The sequence below is a fragment of the Castor canadensis genome, chromosome 2 (genome assembly GCF_047511655.1).
Source record: "Castor canadensis chromosome 2, mCasCan1.hap1v2, whole genome shotgun sequence".
Lineage (NCBI taxonomy): Eukaryota > Metazoa > Chordata > Mammalia > Rodentia > Castoridae > Castor > Castor canadensis.
The window spans coordinates 192,071,557-192,085,830 of NC_133387.1; the positions used below are offsets into that span (position 1 = coordinate 192,071,557).

General features: G+C 41.0%; 1 protein-coding gene across 10 annotated transcripts in view; it reads left to right on the plus strand.

Annotated features, from left to right (window-relative positions):
• The window catches only part of Exph5 (exophilin 5), a 96,811-nt gene that overhangs the window by 68,392 nt on the left and 14,145 nt on the right, over positions 1-14,274 (plus strand). For 3 of the 10 annotated variants that reach the window (XM_074066770.1, XM_020170545.2, XM_074066771.1), the window contains exons 3-4: positions 382-538; positions 10,742-10,787. In XM_074066770.1, the coding sequence (XP_073922871.1) occupies positions 382-538; positions 10,742-10,787 (203 nt within the window). The other 7 variants (XM_074066772.1, XM_074066776.1, XM_074066773.1 and 4 more) reach the window with 5 other exon arrangements.

Genomic DNA, 14,274 nt, shown 5'->3' on the forward strand with positions numbered 1-14,274 from the left:
GGAAAAGTTTTTTTCTTTCGTGGGACTGGGGTTTGAACTCAATGCCTCACTCTTGCTAAGCAGGTGCTCTACCACTTGAGTCACATCCCCAACCTTTTTTTTTTTTTTTTTTTGGTTATTTTTGAGCTAAAGTCTCATGTTTATGCCCCAGCCAGCCTGGACCATGGTCCTCCCAGGTAGTTGAGATGACAGGAGTGAGCCACCACACTCAGCTTTTTTTGTTTGTGATGGGGTGTCACGAACATTTCCCTGAGGGGCTGGGCTTGGATGACAGTCCTCCCCATCTCTGCCTCCTGAGTAGCTAGGATTACCAGTGTGAGTTATCTTGCCTGGCTGGAAATATTTTTAACGATTCAAAACTTTTACAATTTTTTTTTTTAGATCCTTTAGAATTACAAACATCAAGATCTAAAACCCCAATGAATCAAAAACCTTCTGTTCCTTCTCAAATGAACATCAGATCATCGTTTGCTTCCCTGTTCTCATTCAGAAAGTCTGGGAGGGAGACTTCAAAGCTTCAGTCGCTGAGACAGAAAGGGTGAGTTCAACTCAGATCATGTGACAGCTCCTTGGCTCTCCCATAGCAGAGGCCAACAGCCTGCTTTGTGCTCAGAATATTTCCTGTTTGTTCTTAGAATTTCAATCCAGATAGTAACAAGGAAACAGGTGAGAAAGCTCGTAGGAAACTGTGTGACTTAGCTACCTGAAATTTGACTTTTAACCTAAGGCTGCGTCCCTGCGGGCAGAGTTGGTAAGTGACGGGTTAAATGTTGGGAAATAGTTATTGACAGCTGTTCATTGTGCCAAGAGCGTGGTCTGTGCCTTAGCTGGGAGGATATATTTAAATCAAAACTACTCCTTTAAGGTGGCACAAACAATGTATGCACATGTGAGTAAATGTAAACACCATAAAAATTTTTTTAAAGGTATAGGGAATGTGTGGGAGTTTGGGATACAAAGACTAAATGACAGTAAATATAAGATGTGAAAAAAAAAAAATAGAGAAAAGTAAAATTCTACAACTGAGAAAAAAATGCATGGTGGTGACCAGAAATATTGACCACAGCCATTCCCATAAGTGGTCACCCAGAATTTAAATATAAGGTTAGGAAGCTTTTAGAGCAGGGCACAGTCAGGTTCCTGGTCTAAAACTGTGAAAATCAGTTTACCTGGACTCCTTATGTGGTTGGATTGCTTTTTGAAACACAAGTGAGGCTGATGTGTAATTGGGCTGACTGCTAAATATTTCAGCACGTCTTCCTGGTTGTGAAGCTTCCCACCCTCTTAAGGTGTTGGCTCCTGAGTGTTCTCTGTGCAGTCAAAGCTTTAAGGTTAGTCGCAGAGCTAAACAAAAGGTGTTGGAGGTCACTGTCGCTGAAAACAAGAAGCAGCAAGCAGCTGGGCAGGTTGCGAAGTTAGCAGAGCCCTGTCCCCACCTCTTGCGTGGCTGGCAGGTTTTCTGTTTTCAGCTTTTACTTGAGACTCTTTTTGTCTGAGGAAATGCTGAAGAACATTCATGTATTGTTATGTGACAGTCCCTAGCAGAGTCACTTGCCAGGAAAGACTTCAATGGGTGAGTTGCTTTTCTTTTTTTAAAAATGTTTGAGACACCGGTAATTCTGTGGTTTGGGGAATTAAAAAGGAAGAGAATTTCATGCACAGGAAATAGTTCTTTGAAGGAAAAAAGGAATATTCCCAATGTGTGGTGTGCGTAGGGTGTTTGATGAATTCATATTTTAGGTGATTTTTCTTTAAGGCAGGGTTTTATAGAGCTGAATAATCTAACATTAGTAAACCTGCAGAAGTAGAGGACATATTAACTCTACAGACAAATTCTTCCAAATTCATACTGCAGGTTCTACAAACGGGATCAAAGATCTAGAATCTTCTTTCTTGGCATAATGTGTTTTGGCTGTAGGCCAAATGGAAAAAAAACTAGAACTTGCAAAAATCTGTTTGGCAAATGTCCCTCGTGGGTACCAAAGGACTTGTGACCCTCTTCTAACCAGACAAACGGAAACACAACACAGCATGAGAAATGAAAGAAATTCCATTATTTCATTAACTGTTAGCACTTTTCAGAAGCTGTCATCTTTACATGCATTTTTACTTTCAAACCAGAAGTGGGAATATTCAACACTGATTTTAACGTTTTCATTAGTATTGGTAAATACTTAGGAATTTTGCTAGTGCAGAACGTAATGAAGCCACTGGTGTGTTTCTAAAAGATTTCACAAGGTAAAATGCAAAAACATGTCCTTTCAGTTTTTAAATTTGAATGTGACCTAAATATTTGGATCTAACTCCTAAATGTGGGGGAACAGGAACGTTTAAGGGGAGTGCTGTGCTGAGGCGGCTGAACTAAATTGTGTATCATACATCCTCAGGGCGTCCTTAATCTCAGGCAGGGTTTAACTTTCTTTGACAGTCGTGAGCTTCCAAAATAACAAAATCCCTTCTGGGTCAGGAGCTGCACCTTGCCGGTGAGCACTGGGGAGGATTGACAAGGAGCCAGAAGCGCAGTCATCCATCCTGTGCTGGCAGCCGGCAGGTTTTTACCTGCTGCCGTCAGAAGCCTGACTGTCACACTTGGTGCTCAGAGAACAAGTTGGCAAAGCAATTTACAGGATTAAAAAAAAAATTTTACTGAATCATTTTCATTGTTTTTAGGGTATACAATTTTTTTCAACTTTCTATACCATGATGTTAATTTTAAAATCAATTTATTTTCTAAATCTCTGTTTTTATTAATAATTTTTATTTTATACCATTTCCCTTAGATATCATTCTTTATATAATTTTAGTCCTATTACTTTATAAAATTATTCTTATTAAATATAATTTGCTACACATTTATGTATATTAATACATCTATGCATTATGTGATAAATATATTATAAAAATATATAATATATTATGAAATATAATATAAAAATAAATATACGGTTAAATATAAAACACAAAAGCCATCAACAGTGAAGTTATTAATACAGCTACAGGTAAACAGAATTGAATGAGAGGTATTTTTCATTTATAGATTTAAAGGATCTTGATTTAACTTTCCAAAATTGTATTCAGAGAAAAAGCAATCAAATCAGAGAAAAAATAACCAATCCCTATATGCAAAAAACAGCCTTCTGTGTATCCCTAAAATGGTTGATTGTCAGAGAAATTTATTTTCCTCTTTTAAGCTTTGGATTGTTTGTTTGTTTGTTTGTTTTGAGAAGAGTCTTATCATGTAGCCCAGTCTGGCTTTGAATTCATGACTTTCTTCCTTCTGAGTGCTGTGACTATAGACATGTGCCACCACACCTACCTATATGCTTTGGTTTAACTGAGAAATGACACTGGATAGTCGGTAACCCTCCTCAGGAAAAAAGAAGGGTGTTTTCCATTTCACCAGATATATGTGGTCATTTTAAGGCTCAGCCAATAAAAAATACAGTATCCCTCCCATTGACCCACAGTTTGTACCATCAACCACAGCTCAAAATACAATAAAATATGATATGATACCTTGAAAGAGAGAGAACACCAGATTCACATTACACTGTATTATGATAATTGTTCTACATTATTATTAATCAGTGTCATTAATCTCCTACTGTGCCTAATTTATAAATTAAACTTTATCATAGACATGTATATATAGAGGAAAAATACACAGTACAACTGGGGCATGGCTCAAGTGGTAAAGCGTCTGCCTAGCAAGCCTGATGCCAAGTTCAATCCCTAGTACTACCAAATGCAACAACAACAAAACAAAAAGGAAAAGAAAACAAAGTATATAGAGGCTCTGCTACTATCTGTGGCTTCAGGCATCCACTAGGGGTCTTGATCCCTTTCCCCAAGGGTCAGGAGAGACTACTGCATGTGTATCTTGAAGCTTAGGGTTCCTACTTTCAGTGTACAAAACCACCATAAGAACAGTGACTTCATGAATTCATGGAAAGGCTAGAAGATTTACCATTTCTGCTGCAAATATGATTTATTCCTTTTCCCAAACTTCTATCATACTCCAATTCTCCCATTATGATTTTAATGCTATTTATAAATGATTGACCTGACTACGCCCCCAGAAAAAATATCTTCCATTTATGTTTTATTTGTTGCTAGCCAATAAATTCTAGAAAAGTCTAGGTATATTGTGTGTACTTTCCCCCAACACCATCCTGTAAACCACAGGACCATATTTCCTCATGTCATGTTATGGGGTACTCAGTCCCATATGTGACAGAACTGCAGTAACTATTGTCTCACCAATGCCTGTCACATGACTCACTAAGTGTGTAGTAGTGGGTGGCACAAGCCTATAAATGCGGTCGTCCTGGCTGTGGAGTGGCATCGATGGTTGTTTCACTCTTGGTCCAGACACAAGTTATTCCAGTGACAACTTCTGCTCCATGGAGAGGTGATGTGCTTTGCTGCTCTCGGCACTGTGTTCCAACACACTCCACTGCAAAGTCACCCCCTCAAGGAGGCCACCTATGCTTCTGTCCACACACCCTCTTGAAGCTGTGGAACCAGATGCTACCGGTTGGTTATGGTGATTTTAGGGGCGTGAGTTCTTCTCCTTACTCTTTCCTTGTCGTAGTCCCAAGGTCTAAGGCTAAGTGAAACTACAAAAGAACTAGTTCCTATGGCTCATGAGTAACACGTACAATTAGTCTTAAATTTCCTGTCCTTCGAGGATTGTCACCGTGCTTCACATACCGGTGCCTACTTACTACATAGTTGTGATTAGTGACAACTGCAATCTTGCAGTGGGAGTATGCGTGCCCTCTACCCTGTTCCTATAGGATGATTTTCTTCCCTTCAGATTCAAGGAGCCTTCGTGGGTCCACTAGCTGCTCTTCAGACATGCCCAAATTTGCCTAATCCATAGGGCGTACACAGCTTAGACCATCCAGCTGCACCTCCTTATGTAAGCAGAAAGATCAGACACTGTGTTGGAAAGGTAAAAGGCAGATCTTATTTCTCCTGGATTCATATTCTTTCTGTCTCTGTCTCTGTCTCTTTCTCTCTCTCTCTCTTATTGCTCTCTCTCTCCTAATTGAAGAGTCTGAGTTCGAAGTTAGACTGAAGCAGAAGTCGCAGAGTAAGCAGGATCCTTCTGTTCCTTCTGTGAGCAGCAAGACCAGGGGAGTGTTTTCAAGTCTCATCCCGGGTGGCCAATGGCTCCCAGTTGATCTGGTTGTTCATTATTAGAATGTCATCAACAATTGTAAAATAATGACAGATCCTGACCTAGAAGGTATGCAGTAGGGCACAGGGAATTTTATTTTTAACTCTCTGGGACATCTGGACACTCATCGAGTTTTGGGAACCACTGTGACTTAGCTTTTTTCCACTGTGATAGATAATAGCCAAGGTGATAGCTTCTCTTCTGTGCATTTATCAAGCTTTTATCAAAATTTTACTCAGGCCGGGGACCAGTGGCTCACACCTGTAATACTAGCTACTTGGGAGGCTGAGTTTGGAAGGCTCCCTCTTCAAGGCTAACTAGAGTAAATAGTTTGCAAGACTTCATTTCCAAAATTACCAGAACAAAATGGCCTGAAGGCGTGGCTCAAGTGGTAGAACATCCGCTTTATAAGCACAAAGCCCTGAGTTCAAACCCCAGTCCCACCAAAAAAAAAAAAAAAAAACCAGTTCTACCCAGGATCATACGATGTGTTCAATACTAGATATAAAATAGTGAAAATAAAGCAAAGACCCTTCCCAGAGGGCTTTATAATCTAGTGAGGAGCATCATACAGGCAGTCAAGCAGAAGCTACGCCACAGAACGGTAAGACATGCCAGCCTCATTATGATCATCCTAGATTCGAGTGTTTACTTTGGCTGTTTCCAACAAACGACAGGAAGGGGCCTTAAGGAAGGGATGCCTGTCAGAATCCACACAGAGATACCTTTTGGACTAGCTGTGACCTGGGTAACAGTCACACACTGATGGTTGTGATATAATGTGCTATGGCAATGATGCTATTTCCGCCAGAAGAACGCAATAGGAAAAGCACCAAATTCAGATGGGAGGACCCAGAAGGTTATCTGGAAGAGGAGAGCCAATTTTTGAAGGACAAGTAGGAGCAAGCTAGGAAATTAAGAGTCCAGAGGCTGTGCTAAGCAAGAGATGACGCAAGCAAAGATGCAGAAACTGGAAAAAGCAGAGATTCATCTAGATCACTGAGGGTCAGTAAAGATGAGCACTGGTGAGAGATGGGGCAGGAGGAGTTAGCAGAGACGGAACAGAGGGACTTACATGTGACTTACACATGCAGTGCAGCACTGAAGAGCTTGGACTTGATCCCAGATGCAGTAGGGAGCAATCAATCACTTTTAAAATAATATCATTCTTTTCTTTATTAAATATATTTAACAGATAAAAATCGCCCACAACCACAACCCACTGATCTGACCAGTCTGGACAAACACTTAACACTTAACATTTTGCTGCATTTCTGTGTGTGTGTGTGTGTGTGTTTGTGTGTGTGTGTGTGTGTGTGTGTGTGCACATGCATGCACATATGTGTGTGTCTTATATTAATGTTTTTTAAACAGAGAAGTGTTATAATCAGATTTTCACTTTAGCTCAATGGTTTTTAACAAGGGCAATTTTTGTGCTCTGAAGAACATTCAGCAATGACTGACATTTTTGGTCTTCATAGGTGAATTGTCAATAGGGGTCAGCAATGCTGCCAAACATCCTACAATACACACGAATGAAGGAAGAAAGGAAAGGAGGGAGGAAAGGGAGAAGAGGGGAGGGAAGAGGAGTGGAGGGGAGGGGAGGGGAAGGAGAGGGAGAGGAGAGGAGAGGGGAAAAAAGATGCCAATAGTACTGAGACTAAGAAACTTTGGTCCAGCTGTAGCACAAAGAATAGAGTAGAAGGGGCAAAATTAGACTCAGAGAGACCAGGTAAGATACCACTGAGAAAGGAAAGACCAAAAGGACCAGATCTGTGCAAGATTTACAGTAAGGAATCATGAGAACCTAGTTATTAGATGAGCAGGCTAAGAAAGAAAGAGATCAATTTTCTACAGTCCGCTGTAGGAAGCCAGGTAGATGATTGTGAATGTAAGAGGAAGATCAGGTGTGGTGAGGAGAAGAGTGATGGCATTCATTTATTCAACAAAAACTGCACACAAATACCACGTGCAGCACAAGGACAAAACTGACAGTCCTTGCCTTTACAACCTTTGTCTTGTGAGGATAACAAAAAGAAATAGGGAAACATGAAGAATGGTGTAGCAATGGAAAGACCCATGCTGATGGAGCATCATGGATCTTAGACTAAGTCCTGAATGTCCTGGAGAAAGTGACATTTACATGATTCTTCAAGCATAAGATAGTTATCCAGGCAAAGAGCTGGTAGGAATCTGTTCCAGACAAGGGAACACTATGTGCAGAGGCTCAGATGTCTACTAAATTCCCTCTGGCAGAAGAGACGTAGGAAGGTGAGCTTATGAGGCTGTGAAGTATAGAGGGACTAGATGATGAGAATCTAATGAATGCACATAACTAATGAATGCACAGAAGAAGCTCAGCTTTTACCCAAGAGCAAAAGGAAGTCTGCAGAGAAGTGGCATGGTCCAATTTGTACTGATACTCTGGCTAGAGTTTACAGAATGGATTGGAACCAAACCTGGATTCAGAAGGACAATTAAAGGGCTATTGCAATAATAGCAATTATTATTATAAAAAAAACAAGATAAATGTTGTTACTAGAGTAGAGGCAGAGAGATGTGGAGCTGAGGATGGATTTCTGAGTGTGAGTCATCAGGATTTGTTTACTGGATAGGAAGGAGTGGGAATGGAAGTAGGACGTGGAGTCTGTTTTGGACTTGGAGGGTCCGACTTGCCTGTGGTCATCCAGATGGTGCTCCTTAGTGGTTAAAGTGTGCTCTGTCAACACTTGGGGGGAAAAAACACTCAGAGTTCTGATTAGAATAGTCTTGAGCTGTGAATGGGATCTACAAAGAAGAGAGAATAATTCTGGAAAAAAGAGAGAATTGAGGTAGAATTAATTTGAGTTCAGGGTACAGATACCTATGAGAAGTAGAGTGTGGACATAAGAAGGGTTGCCTAGGGGACTCACCAGATAAAAGAAAAGCTTTGTGTTAAGATTTTAGATACCCAGATAGTGGGGAAGCAAAGATTCAGAAGCTCATGGTTCAAGGCCAGCCCAGGTAAAAAGTTAGCAAAACAAGCCTGTAATCCCAGCTACTCAAGAGGTATGGATAGGAGGACCATTGCTCGAGGTTGGTTCTGGGCAAAAAGCTCGAGACCCTATCTGAAAAATAACTAAAGTTAAAAAAGGGCTGGGGGTGTGGCTCAAGTAGTAGAGGACCTGTCTAACAAGCACGAGGTCCTGATTTCAAACCCCAGTACCACCAAAAACCAAAGTTTTTTGGATACTACCTTGTAAGATTTTTAGGCAGGGAATTGAAAAGATCTTCATATTTTACATTGATCTCTTGATATGTGAAGGATGGAGGGGAGTCCAGAAGAGAAACTATGGAAGTTTAGTGTCAGGAGGAATGATTGGAGATGGAGAAGTGGAAATATTTGTGAGAGCTCTCTAAACACAGCATCCATAGTACTTGGGAATAAATGCAGGCGATGAGCTCTGTTTGTATCTCTTGACATGGCCAAGTCCAGAGGACTTTTACCGGCATAGTCTTCATGACACCATTAATGCTTTTATTCACTCTTCAGGTGGAAGCTATTCTTATAAGAAACACAAATTAGTCTACAATCATAACATCCTGAATGTGCCCAATCTCATCTAATCTTAGAAGCCAAGCCTGGTTAGTACTTGGATGGGAGGAATACAAATTAGTTTGTGGCAGGCCTGGATGGGTGCAGAGACTGGGTTTCCAAGGCAACTGGAAGTTCCCCTCTTACCAAAGTCCATAAAAGCACAACCACACAAGGATGAATGCACATCATTTCACTCACTGCACGCCCTTGCACTTGGTGGCACTGTGTCCCAACTGTGATCCAGGTATCCTCCGGTTCTTTAGCTGCATCTTCTACACACTTGGCACTCTCAGAACCCTGCCTTATTGCCTTTACTCCAAATCAAATGGGGGCCTGGTGAGCTAGTGAGATTGGGGCTGGGGAGTACTGTGAGAGGTGTAACCCACCAGGGATCTGGAAAGACCCTGCACAATCTGACATCTGCTCTTGGCCCCAGACAAACTGAATTCCTTGCTGGTTCCCACCCACCCCTGTGATGTTCATCTCCAAGCCTTTGCTCAAGCTGGTCTTTTGCCTCTGTACCAGTTCTCTGCTGCCTTCTCCCTACTGCCTTCCCTGTGCACCCCCAGGAAGTGCTTGCTGGCCCTCTTCACGTTTTACTTTTCAGCACGTCTTACTTTATCTCTTTATTGTCCTCATCAAGTCTTGGATTATATTTTGGCTTGTTTTGTATCTAATCTTTCCTATTGGTAAAGGCTTTCAAAAATAAATAAATAAATAAAACCAGGGTCCCCATCTCAATCATACTTGTTTCCTGTAAAACCTTAAAAGAGTATACACAGCATGTAGGAGGAATACAGTCACAATAAATGCAGTCTCAGTAAATGTATATGGGAAGGAAGAATAAAAATGCAAGCATCCCTAATCCAAAATCCCAAATCTAGAACTTTTTGAGAGTTGACATGACAAGTGGAAAATTCCACACCTGACTTTATGCTATCAAAACGCAGGTGCACTAAAATTATTGTGTAAATTGACCTTCAGGCATATGCATTAGGTGTATAGAAACATAAATGAGCCTCATGTTTTTATGGGTCCCAACCCCAGGGTATCTCATTAGGTATACGCAAAATAGTCCAAGATAAAAAAGAATGTAATCCAAAATACTTCTGATCGTAAGCATTTCAGATAAGGAATACCCAACCTGTGTTTAACGCCCAGATGAAATTAATAAAGCTAGTATTTCAGAGTAATATGAAAAAAAATTAATTTTAATTTGTTTAAAATCTGAGATAAACTATGAAATAGATATCTTTAAAATATAAAATTATTTGGTCCCAGGCTTTATGCTCAATTTTCACGAGCAATGAAGCAGCTAGGAGTTTGAATGAAGGGTACAGCTGTGCCTGGCCACTTTGGACCGTTTGCTTTTTAAATGATTCTCCTATAGATTATGTCTGGTTCTCACTTAGTTGATCTTTAAAATAAAAATGTGCAGAAACAGAAAATGTTTGGATTTGCACAGAGTCAGTGTATCATACTGGTTAAGGAAGGCTCTGAATTCAGACAGCTTATGCCTGATCCCCAGCCCAGCCACTGTGTTCCTTGAGCCATGGATTCTAACTTTCCTGAAGCTCCATCTTACAGCGTGTACGTGTGGAGAGCGGTCATAATGTCAACCTCAAGGGAATGAAGAATCTAAATGAGTTACCAACACGGAGCATGACAGTGCCTGTCATAATAAACATCAACAGATGTAACCATTTTGTTATTATGTTTTTATGCTGTGTTTAAACATAAATCCATTATTATATAACATTTTCTTGGTTACTTAAGTGGCAAAGATGCAAACTTTGATTCTAAGCAATCATAGGAAAAGGACCTGAGATTTTGTCTAACAATGCACTAACCAAGAAATAACTTTCTACAATGTATTAGAAATCTTAAGGTATCAAGATACATTGATAAGTGTGTTGCTGATTTTTCCTCCTGGTAAAAGTTAGGCCCTTCAAAGAAATTATCTCAAATTCTTTCCACAGGTGTGATGGCTGTGGATCTCCTGTGTCTGTGAGGAGAACGACAGTGGTAAGTAGCCAGAGAACTAAAGGTTACATTAAGAAATTCAGACTTTCTGCAATCCCGGGTTGGCTACCTATTTGAATAGAATTCCTTTTGGCTCAGCTTTAAATTTACTCTAGGAGCATATATTGCTCCTCAAAAGTTCAGTTTCCCAGTTGTGGCTGATTTCCAGTTGGCTCTGGTATTAGAAGATTCAGTCAATAGGCTGTGCCAGGCAGGAGTGAGGCCATTGTGTTTCTACTCACACCACTGGTGGTAGGTATCTCTGATGTTTTCTATTTGTCACTCCTGTATATCCCCAAACAGCTGGACAGAGGACCAGGCAAGAGGCAGCCGCAGCCAGTTCTACACACTGGTGGGGTCTCGACTGGACCCTTTCTGGGGTCATATCATTTATATACAAAGAGGAAAACAGTGAGATGGAGGTGCTCTTGGCTGGAACAAGCTCACACGGGATGACCCGCGTGATCCTCACTCCACCAAAGGTGTAAATTTAAATTTACCACGGTGCTCATGTGCTCATGTGAGAGAGAAGCTCTAAGTTTTCTGTTTCAGCTTTTATGACTCAGGAAAGTGCCTCTGTCTTTCTATGTAACTAATGTACTTTGGAAATGAAGACACACTTTTGGGAGGAGTATAAAAGGACAGGAGGACAGTAGAGGCACTTTTTGGTTTATTGTAGCCTTCGAACTAGTATCCTTTTCCCTTCCTCCCTCTTTCTCTCTTATACAAAGCACAGAGTAGAATTATGGTGAGGAGTGCATATCAAAAACAAAAGTGAACCTCTAGTCTTCTTCACAGTAGTGCTACTTCTGGATAATAACACCAAACCTTATTTCTCTCTTCTAAATGCTTCAGCCCCAATCACAACAGCAGCACCAACTGCTGTACTCTAATGAACGATGTGTCACTGTATGTGACACAGACCATTTCATTTAATACCCAGAGAAAATCTGTTGACTCAGTATTATCATTTACCCATTTTAAAGATGAAAAAACTGAGGTTTAGATAATTTAAAAATCATGTTCAAGATCTAACTGGTAAATGATGGAGATAGGATTGGAAAATCCAGGTCTCTGGAACTTTACAGCCAAAAATGTCAATTCTGCCTACAGCTAGTGAGCCCTGAAGCTCTGTTTGCATATGGTCCCCAGTTCACTGCTACCTACAGAGGCTTTCTTGTAACTGAGCATTGGACTGAAGTGCATGTCCTCTGGATCTAGCTCTGCTTTTTAAGAAGATGGAGCCCTAGTCCAGTATGCTTCTGCATTCTCAAATTTTCCTGGAGAAGTACTCAGACTCACCCTCCTCTGTTGTTTGAGTGATGTGGGATCTGAAGTGGATATAGAATTTATATAAAGAGAAATATAAATATCTAGAAAGTATAAAATGGTAAGGCTAATTAGGCATTCTTGGAATTTGAAAATCCTATCTGTGGATCAATATGTTTTGTTTTTTGACTGCTCACTTTCACTGAACTGTTTCCTAGTCAGAGCATGTCAACCTAAAAGGGAAGAGGTGGGAAAATAAGGGCCTCCAGCCAGGGATGGTTCCTCTCAGTTAACACCTATTGTAAAACTAGGAGAGAGAAAATAATGAAAGTCTGTCTCAAACAACGGTTCCGTGTCACTTGTGGACGTCCATTATTTAGTCACAGAAGCCCTGCTCCTTAGCCCACAGTGCATTGGGAGTTGACTGTTGACGTCATGGAGTTTCCTGCCAAGGCTGAGGTGATGAAGTTCCCCTCACTGGGTTGCAGGCAGGTAGGAATGGTACAAAGGAATTCCAGTATTTGATGTGAGGTTTACTACAGTGTTGAATGGCCTTCCCCTCAGAAGAGAAGTCGATATTTAAACATTTGCACAAGCTTAAAGGAAGAAAAATGTTTCAGAAAAATTGAACTTTTGGAGCTAGATAGAAGCCTAGAGGTCATCTAGCTCAGGGTTTCTCTCCACCTCAGCACTGTGGACATTTTGGGTTGAATGACTGTCGTTGGAGGCGTCTTGTATACCATAGATGTTCAGCAACACCCCTGGCCTCTACTAACTGGATGCCAGTATCTCTCCTTCATCTGTTGTGATAATCAAAGATGTCTCCAGACATTGCCAGACGTTCCCTGTGGAACAAGAAGTCTTTACTTAAGAACTGTGTCTTTACAAGAGAGGAATCCAAAATCAAACTCTACTTTTAAGAATAGAGACAAGCCTGGTACCAGGGCACATGCCTGTAATCCTAGCTGCTCAGGAGGCAGAGATCAGGAGGATCACAGTTTGAAGCCAGCCCAGGCAAATAGTTCGTGAGACCCTATCTTGAAAATACTCAATCACTAAAAGGGCTGGTGGAGTGGCCCTGAGTTCAAGCCCCAGTACCAATAAATAAATAAATAAATAAATAAAAAGAATAGAGACAAAATTTATGGCCTAGAATACTTGTCACTCCTTATCTCTGAGCAAATTCTGGGTGACCCTAGTACCACCAGCTCTGTACTCCTGGGAACATACCTCCAACCTGGCATTTACTATGCTGGGCCTGTGTGAGCTCCCATACACAGTGACAATGTCACTCTCACCTATGTATCCCCCCTAATTGACACAACCTGTGCATTCGGTAACTGAAAGAGGAGATGAGTAAGTGGTTTTAAACTGCAGAGTACATTGGTGGGTGTGACCTATGCAGGAAAACAGACAGAACAAATTCAGGAGCTCCTTGAAAAATTAACTTGTTGACTTTGTGAAGGCATCTGATAATATCAGTGAGCTTCAGTTTCAGCCCCGACAGCCGTTCTGCAGGTTTGGCTGCTCTGGGAAGTTCCCAGCTATTCTAAGGTTACTCTGTGACAGAAGGTTTGTTTGTCTGATCATGTCAGCATTGCGGACAATATCACTAAAGGGAATTGCAGTTGTGTAAAAGGCTGTATTTTACTCAGTAGAGAATGTAACTGAGATTTTTGAAAGCCAGCATTTTGGCCTCTGAGGTGTCCTATGGGACACCTTTCTAGCTCATTGAGCTGTAAGTCCCAGCAGGAGTCCTCCAGGAAATTCTCTGTAACTCCAAAGAGCAGTACTAGGTCATAGCCCAACTGTTGTAACAGAATGGTAACAGCCGATAGCACTACTGTTGCAGTAGAACAGGGAGCCGACCAGGACTCACTAAGTGCTCGGCACCATTCTAAGTGGTTTCACAGCTGGTAAGTCATTTCATCCTCACAGCAACCAGAGAGGTAGGTGGTGTTTTGTTATTTTCATTTTACCAAGAAAGAAACTAAGGTACAGGGAGGTTAAGTAATATAGCTATGAATGGGCAGAGAAAGGATTAGAAATATAGAGAGCCCATGTGTTTAACCACTCAATTTCTGCTATAATCTTCGCTAGAAACCTTCTGTACATAGTTTTCTACCTTCATACAACATAAGTCACTTCCTAAGTATGTGGAAAGTATCACACCATCTGCAGTGGAGGGCATGGAATATGTTCTCTCAGAAAGATTGCCTTC